The following is a 12,688-nucleotide window of genomic DNA, read 5'->3' on the forward strand; positions in this document are numbered from 1 at the left end:
CAGGGCCGACAGGCAGCCATCTTGGATTTTGACAATTGAAGTTTGTTATCGCTAATTCTGAGAAAGTACTAAAGGGATCTTTCTCAAATTTCATATGTAGGTTTCCCTTGGTGCCTAGTTATGCATATTGCGTTTTGAGACCAATCTGAAAACAACATGGCCGACCGGCAGCCATCTTGGATTTTGACAATTGAAGTTTGTTATCACTATTTCTGAGAAAGTACTGAAGGGATCTTTCTCAAATTTCATATGTAGGCTCCCCTTGGTGCCTAGTTATGCATATTCCATTTTGAGACCAATCGGAAAACAACATGGGTGACAGGCAGCCATCTTGGATTTTGACAATTGAAGTTTGTTATCGCTAATTCTGAGAAAGCATTTAAGGGTTCTTTCTCAAATTTCATATGTAGGTTTCCCTTGGTGCCTAGTTATGCATATTGCGTTTTGAGACCAATCTGAAAACAACATGGCCGACAGGCAGCCATCTTGGATTTTGACAATTGAAGTTTGTTATCACTATTTCTGAGAAAGTATTTAAGGGATCTTTCTCAAATTTCATATGTAAGTTTCCCTTGGTGCATAGTTATGCATATTGCATTTTGAGACCAATCTGAAAATAACATGGCCGACAGGCAGCCATCTTGGCTTTTGACAATTGAAGTTTGTTATCGCTATTTCTGAGAAAGTACTGAAGGGATCTTTCTCAAATTTCATATGGAGGTTCCCGTTGGTGCCTCGTTATGCTTATTGCATTTTGAGATTAATTGGAAAACAATATGGCCGACAGACCACCATCTTGGATTTTGACAATTGAAGTTTGTTATCTCTATTTCTCAAAGTACTGAATGGATCTTTCTCAAATTTCATAAGTAGGTTCCCCTTGGTCCCTTGTATTACATTTTTGGACCAGTCTGTCCTGAAAGCAACCTGGCAAACAAACAGCCATTATCGTTAAATCTCAAATTTCTTATATAGCTAGGATTCTCTTGTTTGAAAAGTACTGGAGGGATGTCTCAATTTGCACAGATTAGTAAAATGAAGGGAAAAGTAGAGAAAAGATCAATCTGACATGGAACCTATGAAGATCATTCAATGGTGGGCGCCAAGATCCCTCTGGGATCTCTTGTTCAACCATGTCGTGAAATGGATTTCTACAAAAAATGAACCTATCTATGCATTTCTTTCTGGTGGAGCTGGAGTTGGAAAATCAGTCGTTATCCGAGCATTATTCCAAGCATTGCAAAGACAGTTGAACTCGAAAGAAGGTCATGACCCAGACAGCATAAAGATTTTGCTCACAGCTTTTACAGGAAAAGCAGCATACAATATCAATGGTGTAACAATAGCATCAGCATTTCATAAGAAAATGTTTCAGACACAACAACACATGCACAGTGATGAGCTGAATACCTTCAGAACCACATACAAAGATCTCTCTGTCATCATTGTAGATGAAATTTCAATGGTTGGTAATAAGCTGTTTGCTTTCATGCATGAACGCTTAACAGAACTGACAGGCACAAAGCGAGACTTTGGTGGTATAAGTATCATAGCAGTTGGAGACTTATTTCAACTATCACCTGTTGCAGACTCGTGGATCTTTAATGATTTGAAGATAGCTTTAGCAAGGAACTTGTGGAAAGAACATTTTCAACTATTTGAACTTGAAGAAATCATGAGACAGAAAGATGATTTACAATTTGCTCAGATGTTAAACAGGTTGAGATTAAATGAACTCTTACCAGAGGACAGAGATCTTATTAAATCTCACACCATTACACCTGCATCACCTACTTATCCAAAAAATGTCTTGCACTTATTTACTGAAAATAAGCGAGTTGATTATTTCAACAGCGAGTTGATACAAGACCTAGTCACCACAAAGGTGAATGTGCCAGCTCATACAGATGTTATTGCCCCTTCAAATATAAGCAAGCAATCAAAACTTCACTTGATAAAAGAAATGAATAAGCAAGAAAATCACAGCAAAACTGGAAACTTACCTAGCTTGCTTAAACTTGCAGAAGAAATGTTATATGATGTAACGGTGAACGTGGATGTAAAAGATGGATTAACAAATGGGGCTTCAGGCATTGTAAAACACATTGAATTCAAAGAAATGAACCATGAAAGACCTGGCATTATATGGATACTTTTCACTGATGAAAACATTGGATCTAAAAGGAGAACAAAATACAAACATTTATATCATAGAGGAATCAATAGGTTGTGGACACCAATGTTTGAAACGAAACGGACATTTTTAAACAATAGAAAAACTTATGAAAGAACACAGTTTCCTCTAGCCCCATCTGCTGCCAAAACTGTACATAAAGCACAAGGTACCACTGTTGATGAACTGGTAGTTGACCTGAGGTCCAATTACAAAGCTCCACATATCCACTATGTTGCATTGTCACGAGTTAGAACATTATCAAATCTATACATCCTTGATTTCAACGACAAGGCATTAACAGTTGACAAAAATGTACATGTGGAAATGGACAGACTCCGTAAGATACCTATGCATTTGTGCTATATTCCATTATACAACATTGACAATGCGCATGTGAAACTCTTATTCAACAATGCAAGGTCGTTGCACAAACACATAGATGATGTAAGACATGAACCAAACATTCAAAGTGCAGATATCATTGGAATTTGTGAATCGCGACTTGTTGATACAGACAGACAGGAATGTTATGATTTACCTGGCTTCACTGCACACAGACTGGATGAAGATCATAATGGCACAACAAGGCCAAACCATGGACTAGTTGTGTATGTAAAGCATGGAATTACTGTGGACAGAGTACACCCCCATAGATATGATGGAATTGAATCCATGACCATCCATGCAAAAGTCAAGGAAACAGAGATTCAAGTTGTCTACCTTTATAAAACACCAAAACTTGGTATGCAGTCATTTTTGAAAGCTTTAACAGACCACATAAAACCATGCATTGATAGAAATAGATCACTTTTTATTCTTGGTGACTTTAACATCAATCTTCTGGACATATCGGATGCCTTTTTGCGATTTATGCGAAGCGAATTCGCATGCAAACAAGTAATTACAGAGCCAACAACATGTTATGGAACACTACTCGATAATATCTACACTACAGAGACTGGAGTACAGACAGGAGTTATTCCAACATATTGGTCTGATCATTCTCTCACTTTCTGCATGAAACAATTTTAGATTCATTTGTAACACAATGCAATCTAAATGAAGATGCAATGTAAAGCCTGCAACATAGAATTACAATGTTTATCGGAGAAGGGTCCTTTGTTAATAACCAAACGAAAATCCTGACAGATCAATTACTGAACTAGCAGAATTTAAGTTAAATACATATTAAACCAAACAAGAACCTAATACAGATCAATTACTGAACCAGAAGAATTTAAGTTAAATACATATTAAACCAAACAAAAACCTAATACAGATCAATTACTGAACCAGCAGAATTTAAGTTAAATACATATTAAACCAAACAAAAACCTAATACAGATCAATAACTGAACTAGCAGAATTTAAGTTAAATACATATTAAACCAAACAAAAACCTAATACAGATCAATTACTGAGCCAGCAGAATTTAACTTGAATACATAACATAGCGAAACAGACATTGCAATATCAACCAAAACAAACTCATATTTACAAAACAGTCTACTCATCAAAATTATGAAACAGTTTTGCTATTGAAGATTGTCCTAAACTGAGACATGAGCGTTTAAGAAACTTAAAACAAATTTACAGATAAACAACCATGCCCATGTGACATATTATTAATGTAGTGATTGTGTGTTTAAATATGGTATTTGTACCATATTTAATCACATACTAGAAACTACCCCCACTGGCTAAATAGCTATGGGGAGAGCACATTTTGTTTATATTGTTACATCAATGTATTTTTAGTTGTGTGCTTCCTGTATCTGATATTATCTGTAAATTAATTGATGTACAAAATCTGATGACCTTTTAAGCATTGTATAGATTTTGCCACTTGCTTTACTCAAACTTGACTCGTACTTTTTTTTTCAGAAATCATTACGTTCCAATATGCAAGTAAAATGTTAGTGTTTTTGAAATCAATCAAATATTGAATTCTATGGAACTAGTATGAATTTGTGATCAGATAAGAACATTCAACTTACTGTTCTTTCTTTAAGTTAGTCACTTGCTTATATCACACCAATGACTCTCATGTATTGTTAAATATTTGCCAGAAAATTTGTTAAAACTTGAAAACTTACTTCAAATGATTTTGATGTGTATGACTGGCATGCATCGGATACTTAATTAGAGCGATTGCAAAAGATGCATGTTTACAACTTTGATTCAAGGACTTACCTGAAAAGTGTATCACTGGAAATATCAATTAACTGACATTTGATACAACAAAGTGCAGATGAATAATGAAACTGATCAACAAAAAAGAACCACAACAAAGTCCTAATGAATATCAAGAAAATAAACAAAAACTTCAAAACTACACAAGACATTTGAAAATACTGGGGTATTGGACAATCGTTTCCTCCATGTATCTACCACCAATGATCAGATCCTTTGTACTGGCCACAGACCTAAATCACTATCAGGTAATACCAATATGTTCTTTTGTTCACCAATTGTTGATTTTGTATTTCTATCATCAATCAATTATTGAAATTTTTGTATTATTACAAGTTTGTGTTGTAGTTATCTATTTACTGCTCAATACTGAACCAGTTCATATCAATTTCAGGAATAGAACAGACCAACCAATATGAAAATAAAACACAACAGTAGTGTGTAGACAGATTCCAGACACAGACAACAGTTTTCTAAGACGTAAGTTATTTTCCAAGCAATTATATTGCTTTCAGTAAACATGTATACATTGCAGACACATGCTAAATATGTGTTACAACCCTTTTTATTCAGTTTTTTATGTTTGAATCAAATTTATTTAAATGTTCCATTTGATATTTTTGCCAATTCAAACTTTTCTTTCGTTACAGGTACATCACTACATGCAATCCACATCAAATCACTCTTGGAGTTGATCAATATTTATCCAGTTGTGTTCTGCAAGACCAAACAAGTCCTCGTGTCGGTTTCAATTCATCTCTAATTGTACAATGCAAACATTACTATTCTACATGTAGATCACAAAATTAAGTTTAGATTTGTGCTAAACCATGTTATGAACAGCTGCAATATTTCATATATCACTGCTGTTGTATTTGAACAATAAGACCATGTGTTTTCAGTATTTGGTCTCAATTTTAATTCAAGCTGGACTACAACAAAATGTTTCAGCTGTATGCTGTTATTCATACCATTCACCGTGCTTTATATTGTGTAGGTGTATATAAAAAGATTTCTTGAATATCTGTTTAACTCAGTTAGTCACTTAGAATATCTGCAAATAAACCTCTGCCATTTGGAGTAAGACTTAAAACAAGAATGTGATAAAAGCACATGATTGATGTCTTCATCAACTCATGATTCTCAGCAAATTAATGTTGATTTATTGTAACAGGTAAGTATCTGAAAGTGGGGTCACTGGCATGGCAGTAAATGCCTGTAAACCCTTTCTTTCCATGTCATGTTGCTCAAATAACTCAAGAACATGTAGTAATTTCATGATGACATATCAGGTGCGCATGGTCTAGTTCCATGGCATGCCTTCTATATTTTTTGGTGTGTCATTAAAAACGACTTAACTGATTTATTTTATAAAACTTTTTTAAACAACTTAAACTATATTGTCAATTTCATGCAAATTGACTCATATGTGCTCAGTGTGGCATTAGACAAGATGATAATATTCATATTGTGTTTATATGGGAAATTGAGCCATACACTTTCCATGAAGTATGTACATCATAGGTATAGTTCTGTACACCTATCATACAATCTTGTGCTAAATATGTCTATGAAACATCACATTATATCATTGTTCATTCACTAATTGCTAATTTTATTTATAATTTTATTACATTATTTCAATGGTAAATAAATATGTATTGTGTATATAATAATATCATGGTTGTTTTTCCTATTAAACTCTTACCTTTGAAACCAATACAGACCATCATTTTCTTGTCGAATGTTTGTAAAACACACACAATACTAAAGATTGTCAGTGCTCTATTGGATTCATTCATTGAAGTAATCTTATCATTCATCACAGTGGTCCATAATATCTCAAGCAAGTTTGAAATTCAAAGAAAACACTTCAAGGTCAATAATATTCTACAGAAATATATATGTGAATCCTTTTAATGTAATGGCAAGAGGTGCCATACAACACAAAAATTGCTTCAATACCTGCAATCTTTAGTATTTTGTGTGTTTTACTCCAATACTTCCTCGAAGATAGCGATAACAAACTTCAATTGTCAAAATCCAAGATGACTGCCTGTCGGCCATGTTGTTTTCCAACTGATCCCGAAATAAAAATAGGCATAACTAGACAGAAAGCCATTATTGATACATTTTATATATAGGTTCCCCTTGTTTGAAAAGTACTGGAAGGATGTTTCTCATTTTACACAAATTAGTAAGACGAAGGGAAAAGTAGAGAAAAGTAGAGAAAAGATCAATCTGACATAGAACCTACAAAGATCATTCAATGGTGGGCGCCAAGATCCCTCTGGGATCTCTTGTTGTGAGCTTATTATGCTATGATGAACAAATAGGTCACAACAATACTATAATACATCAACTAATATAAGCAACTTGGCGAGGAGATCACTGGTATAGAGCGCAATAAAGTTTTCTCGTATCCATGACATTAGCCTACAACATACTAGTATATACTATTACAGGAGTCGTTGGTGTTAAAAACATTATCTTCCCAGTTTCAGGAGAGCCGGAGGCAAGATTCACTTTGAAATGGAGCTTAGCTAGAGTAATCCTGAGTTGGTTAGCGAAGATGATACATAGTATACTCATACCAGTAGGTACATGTACATAGAATGACGCTCGAAGATTTCCTCGTGTTGAATGACCTTCACTTTGACCGATTTTCAAAAAAAACTTCTGTAATAAATATATATATACAAAATGTAAAAGAAAATGGTAGTGAGTCGATCATCGTATATACTTTCTGATATTTCGCCAGTTTGTACTCCTCCGCATGGCATTGTAAAAGGTCGGGGTCAAATATGATAAATCCTCAGGAATCTTTTCGGGTTAAAAAAAACGCATTTTTTTGTAGTAAAATGATGATTTAACAGTTCAAATTACGTGGATTTTGTTTAGTTTGCTTCACACTTCACAGAAGGTCGATTCAAGTGACTAATTGTAATGCTCAAAACTCTTGTAGCGCTTTGTATAACATTTATTTGATTAAATTCACTGATTAACTTTCAGATAAAATTCCATTTATCAAACTAATAATTAAAACCCGAGACAGTGTTTTTAAAAGGTTCAATAATAATTAACCGTAAAACCGTCGAGGCCCACAGGGTATCAATGTCCCGGGGCGGGGGTGTTTGTACAGGCGGTTCATATCAAAATTTATAAAATTGCATTTATAAAATTAATGATTAGAACCCGACGTCTAATGTTTCATCATCAAAATTTGTTTACATAAGAGACAGTGTTTTCAATATGTTCAATGGTAATTAACCGTAAAACCGCCAAGGCCAACAGGGTAGTTAGCTATCGTTACATGTACGAGGCCATATCAATGTCCCGGGGTCGGGGGTGTTTGTACAGGCGGTTCATATCAAAGTACCCGGATGAAAAAAATTACCGAATGTTAGTACAAGTGAGGAAATCAATCAAGGGAAGTGTTTGTACAAATGCGATGAATGTGTTTCTATTACCTGCATCAGCTACCTGTTCTGGTTGGTGTTCCGGAGAATGTGTTCTTAGCCAATCAAGTTCTTAGCCAATCAAAACCCGTGTAACATATGACCACGCCCTTTATTATTCTGTTCCTTTTCGGTTACTATGGCTATAAAATCTCAGCGAAAATGAGTATTTCCACATTCACCATGACTTCCCGACTGAGCAGAAAAATGACTACCAAGAAGAGCAAAGCTGTTGTCAAGAGTCTACGACATGACCGCGACGCATGGCGAGACCGCGACACCTCCTTCGTGCCTACCAGTCACATCCTACGCCACTTCCGGCTAACCAAGGCCAAGTTGGATGAGCTGGTGTTTCCCGCTAACGACAGACAGCGAATGGTGTACTCCGACAATCACAACTGGATACGAGCCACCTACGGCCACAGCGTCAACATCCGGGTGTCAGAGATTGGGAGACAGATCCGCAACCAGGAGGGTCTCACGTACTTCGTCCACGGGATCAAGGCCAGAGACACAGACTCCGTCCTTAAGTATGGACTGGACCACACTCGCTGCCCGTACATCGAATTCACCGACTCCCCCGATTACGTCAGAGCTGGTGCGGAATTGGTGGTGCACATTGACGTCAGAGGATTCCTCCAGGCTGGGTTCCGCCTGTACAAGATCGGCCCCCACGTCTACGCCACAGATTGCAGAGTGCCACCGGAGTTCATCAAGGATGTAGAGTACCTTGTGCTCTGAACTTCCAACTAAAACGGCCCTTTTCAGGGCCACACAAACAGCCCTTTTTAGGGCTAACAATCTTCCCAAAAAGCCCAGAGAAACCTCGAAATACGCATTGAAATGATAATACAATAATCAATCAAGAAATCAAATCTAATCAAGACATACATGCTACACAATAAATCATTTCCACTAAAACAATCAATTGAAAATGATAGAAATCAATAAAAACTTGAATGAGTCAATCTAATCAATCAATCAATGAATGAATCAATCAAAATAAATAAACATTGTAAACTTTAGCAGAAACGATAATGAAGTTATTTGTAAAGCAATGGCGTCTCCCACCCCTACAGAAAAAATAAATGACAATCATTAAGGCAGAGCTTGCCAATATATGGAATTACCATCAGCATGCATATATAACGCACATCCGCCTCCGTGGCCCAATGGATAAGGCACCGGCCTCCTAAGCCGGGGATTGCGGGTTCGAGTCCCGCCGGAGGTTGTGTAACTTGTTCCTGGTTATTTCAGTTTTTAACGAGCACCAAATGAAACATGTACAATTAAAAGTTAGAAAATTTGCAGTTATATCATAGTGATACGTCCTGTGAAACCATTTTTGTAATACAGACGCAGTTTAACAATTAGAGATTCGCCCCCTTTAAGAAACACACACCGTCCATTCGGTCATGTGCGACTTCAATTTTTGTTTTATTTTTGTTTATTTTCAATTTTCATAGAACAATATCGTAGAATGCAAATCCTACTAACGGCAGGGTAAGTCTACATCTATCGGCAATATTCGAGATATACGAGTTAATTTTGTTTATTTTGCTTCGTACACTTAACAGAAAGTCGATTAAAGTGACTAATTGTAATGCTCAAAACTCTTGTAGCGCTTTTTATACTAAAATGTCATTGATTTGATCAAAACTCACTGATTCATTTTTTAATTTATTTTTTTTTAAATTTTTTTTTTTTTTGATAAAATTGCATATATAAAATTAATGATTAGAACCCGACGTCTAATGTTTCATCATCAAAATTTGTTTACATAAGAGACAGTGTTTTCAATATGTTCAATGGTAATTAACCGTAAAACCGCCAAGGCCAACAGGGTAATTAGCTATCGTTACATGTACGAGGCCATATCAATGTCCCGGGGTCGGGGGTGTTTGTACAGGCGGTTCATATCAAAGTACCCGGATGAAAAAAATTACCGAATGTTAGTACAAGTGAGGAAATCAATCAAGGGAAGTGTTTGTACAAATGCGATGAATGTGTTTCTATTACCTGCATCAGCTACCTGTTCTGGTTGGTGTTCCGGAGAATGTGTTCTTAGCCAATCAAGTTCTTAGCCAATCAAAACCCGTGTAACATATGACCACGCCCTTTATTATTCTGTTCCTTTTCGGTTACTATGGCTATAAAATCTCAGCGAAAATGAGTATTTCCACATTCACCATGACTTCCCGACTGAGCAGAAAAATGACTACCAAGAAGAGCAAAGCTGTTGTCAAGAGTCTACGACATGACCGCGACGCATGGCGAGACCGCGACACCTCCTTCGTGCCTACCAGTCACATCCTACGCCACTTCCGGCTAACCAAGGCCAAGTTGGATGAGCTGGTGTTTCCCGCTAACGACAGACAGCGAATGGTGTACTCCGACAATCACAACTGGATACGAGCCACCTACGGCCACAGCGTCAACATCCGGGTGTCAGAGATTGGGAGACAGATCCGCAACCAGGAGGGTCTCACGTACTTCGTCCACGGGATCAAGGCCAGAGACACAGACTCCGTCCTTAAGTATGGACTGGACCACACTCGCTGCCCGTACATCGAATTCACCGACTCCCCCGATTACGTCAGAGCTGGTGCGGAATTGGTGGTGCACATTGACGTCAGAGGATTCCTCCAGGCTGGGTTCCGCCTGTACAAGATCGGCCCCCACGTCTACGCCACAGATTGCAGAGTGCCACCGGAGTTCATCAAGGATATAGAGTACCTTGTGCTCTGAACTTCCAACTAAAACGGCCCTTTTCAGGGCCACACAAACAGCCCTTTTTAGGGCTAACAATCTTCCCAAAAAGCCCAGAGAAACCTCGAAATACGCATTGAAATGATAATACAATAATCAATCAAGAAATCAAATCTAATCAAGACATACATGCTACACAATAAATCATTTCCACTAAAACAATCAATTGAAAATGATAGAAATCAATAAAAACTTGAATGAGTCAATCTAATCAATCAATGAATGAATGAATCAATCAAAATAAATAAACATTGTAAACTTTAGCAGAAACGATAATGAAGTTATTTGTAAAGCAATGGCGTCTCCCACCCCTACAGAAAAAATAAATGACAATCATTAAGGCAGAGCTTGCCAATATATGGAATTACCATCAGCATGCATATATAACGCACATCCGCCTCCGTGGCCCAATGGATAAGGCACCGGCCTCCTAAGCCGGGGATTGCGGGTTCGAGTCCCGCCGGAGGTTGTGTAACTTGTTCCTGGTTATTTCAGTTTTTAACGAGCACCAAATGAAACATGTACAATTAAAGGTTAGAAAATGTGCAGTTATATCATAGTGATACGTCCTGTGAAACCATTTTTGTAATACAGACGCAGTTTAACAATTATAGATTCGCCCCCTTTAAGAAACACACACCGTCCATTCGGTCATGTGCGACTTCAATTTTTGTTTTATTTTGTTTATTTTCAATTTTCATAGAACAATATCGTAGAATGCAAATCCTACTAACGGCAGGGTAAGTCTACATCTATCGGCAATATTCGAGATATACGAGTTAATTTTGTTTATTTTGCTTCGTACACTTAACAGAAAGTCGATTAAAGTGACTAATTGTAATGCTCAAAACTCTTGTAGCGCTTTTTATACTAAAATGTCATTGATTTGATAAAACTCACTGATTCATTTTTTAATTTTTTTTTTTTTTTAATTTTTCTTTTTTGATAAAATTGCATTTATAAAATTAATGATTAGAACCCGACGTATAATGTTTCATCATCAAAATTTGTTTACATAAGAGACAGTGTTTTCAATATGTTCAATGGTAATTAACCGTAAAACCGCTAAGGCCAACAGGGTAATTAGCTATCGTTACATGTACGAGGCCATATCAATGTCCCGGGGGCGGGGATGTTTGTACAGGCGGTTCATATCAAAGTACCCGGATGAAAAAAAATTACCGAATGTTAGTACAAGTGAGGAAATCAATCAAGGGAAGTGTTTGTACAAATGCGATGAATGTGTTTCTATTACCTGCATCAGCTACCTGTTCTGGTTGGTGTTCCGGAGAATGTGTTCTTAGCCAATCAAGTTCTTAGCCAATCAAAACCCGTGTAACATATGACCACGCCCTTTATCATTCTGTTCCTTTTCGGTTACTATGGCTATAAAATCTCAGCGAAAATGAGTATTTCCACATTCACCATGACTTCCCGACCGAGCAGAAAAATGACTACCAAGAAGAGCAAAGCTGTTGTCAAGAGTCTACGACATGACCGCGACGCATGGCGAGACCGCGACACCTCCTTCGTGCCTACCAGTCACATCCTACGCCACTTCCGGCTAACCAAGGCCAGGTTGGATGAGCTGGTGTTTCCCGCTAACGACAGACAGCGAATGGTGTACTCCGACAATCACAACTGGATACGAGCCACCTACGGCCACAGCGTCAACATCCGGGTGTCAGAGATTGGGAGACAGATCCGCAACCAGGAGGGTCTCACGTACTTCGTCCACGGGATCAAGGCCAGAGACACAGACTCCGTCCTTAAGTATGGACTGGACCACACTCGCTGCCCGTACATCGAATTCACCGACTCCCCCGATTACGTCAGAGCTGGTGCGGAATTGTTGGTGCACATTGACGTCAGAGGATTCCTCCGGGCTGGGTTCCGCCTGTACAAGATCGGCCCCCACGTCTACGCCACAGATTGCAGAGTGCCACCGGAGTTCATCAAGGATATAGAGTACCTTGTGCTCTGAACTTCCAACTAAAACGGCCCTTAGGGAAAATTTGGCCAACCCGCCGGAAACCCCAAAACGCTTTTTAAACTAAAAAAATTTTCCCCAAAAACCAAGAAAGAAATAAAA

General features: G+C 37.6%; 3 protein-coding genes and 2 non-coding genes across 5 annotated transcripts; all 5 read left to right on the forward strand.

The window, feature by feature from the left end:
* Positions 1-8,010: 8,010 nt before the first annotated feature.
* On the forward strand, positions 8,011-8,568 carry LOC117319789 (probable RNA 2'-phosphotransferase). Its single transcript, XM_033874533.1, has one exon. It carries the CDS (start codon positions 8,011-8,013, stop codon positions 8,566-8,568), a length of 558 nt encoding a protein of 185 aa, XP_033730424.1.
* Positions 8,569-8,985: 417 nt separating this feature from the next.
* On the forward strand, positions 8,986-9,058 carry Trnar-ccu. The gene has a single exon. It is a non-coding gene; the product is annotated as a tRNA-Arg (tRNA).
* A 959-nt stretch (positions 9,059-10,017) lies between these two features.
* Positions 10,018-10,575, forward strand: LOC117319790 (probable RNA 2'-phosphotransferase). The gene has a single exon (XM_033874534.1). It carries the CDS (start codon positions 10,018-10,020, stop codon positions 10,573-10,575), a length of 558 nt encoding a protein of 185 aa, XP_033730425.1.
* Positions 10,576-10,992: 417 nt separating this feature from the next.
* On the forward strand, positions 10,993-11,065 carry Trnar-ccu. Its single transcript has one exon. It is a non-coding gene; the product is annotated as a tRNA-Arg (tRNA).
* Positions 11,066-12,022: 957 nt separating this feature from the next.
* Positions 12,023-12,580, forward strand: LOC117319793 (probable RNA 2'-phosphotransferase). Its single transcript, XM_033874535.1, has one exon. The coding sequence runs from the start codon at positions 12,023-12,025 to the stop codon at positions 12,578-12,580; it is 558 nt and encodes a 185-aa protein (XP_033730426.1).
* The last annotated feature ends 108 nt before the right edge of the window (positions 12,581-12,688 follow it).

Source organism: Pecten maximus, unplaced genomic scaffold (assembly GCF_902652985.1).
Source record: "Pecten maximus unplaced genomic scaffold, xPecMax1.1, whole genome shotgun sequence".
Lineage (NCBI taxonomy): Eukaryota > Metazoa > Mollusca > Bivalvia > Pectinida > Pectinidae > Pecten > Pecten maximus.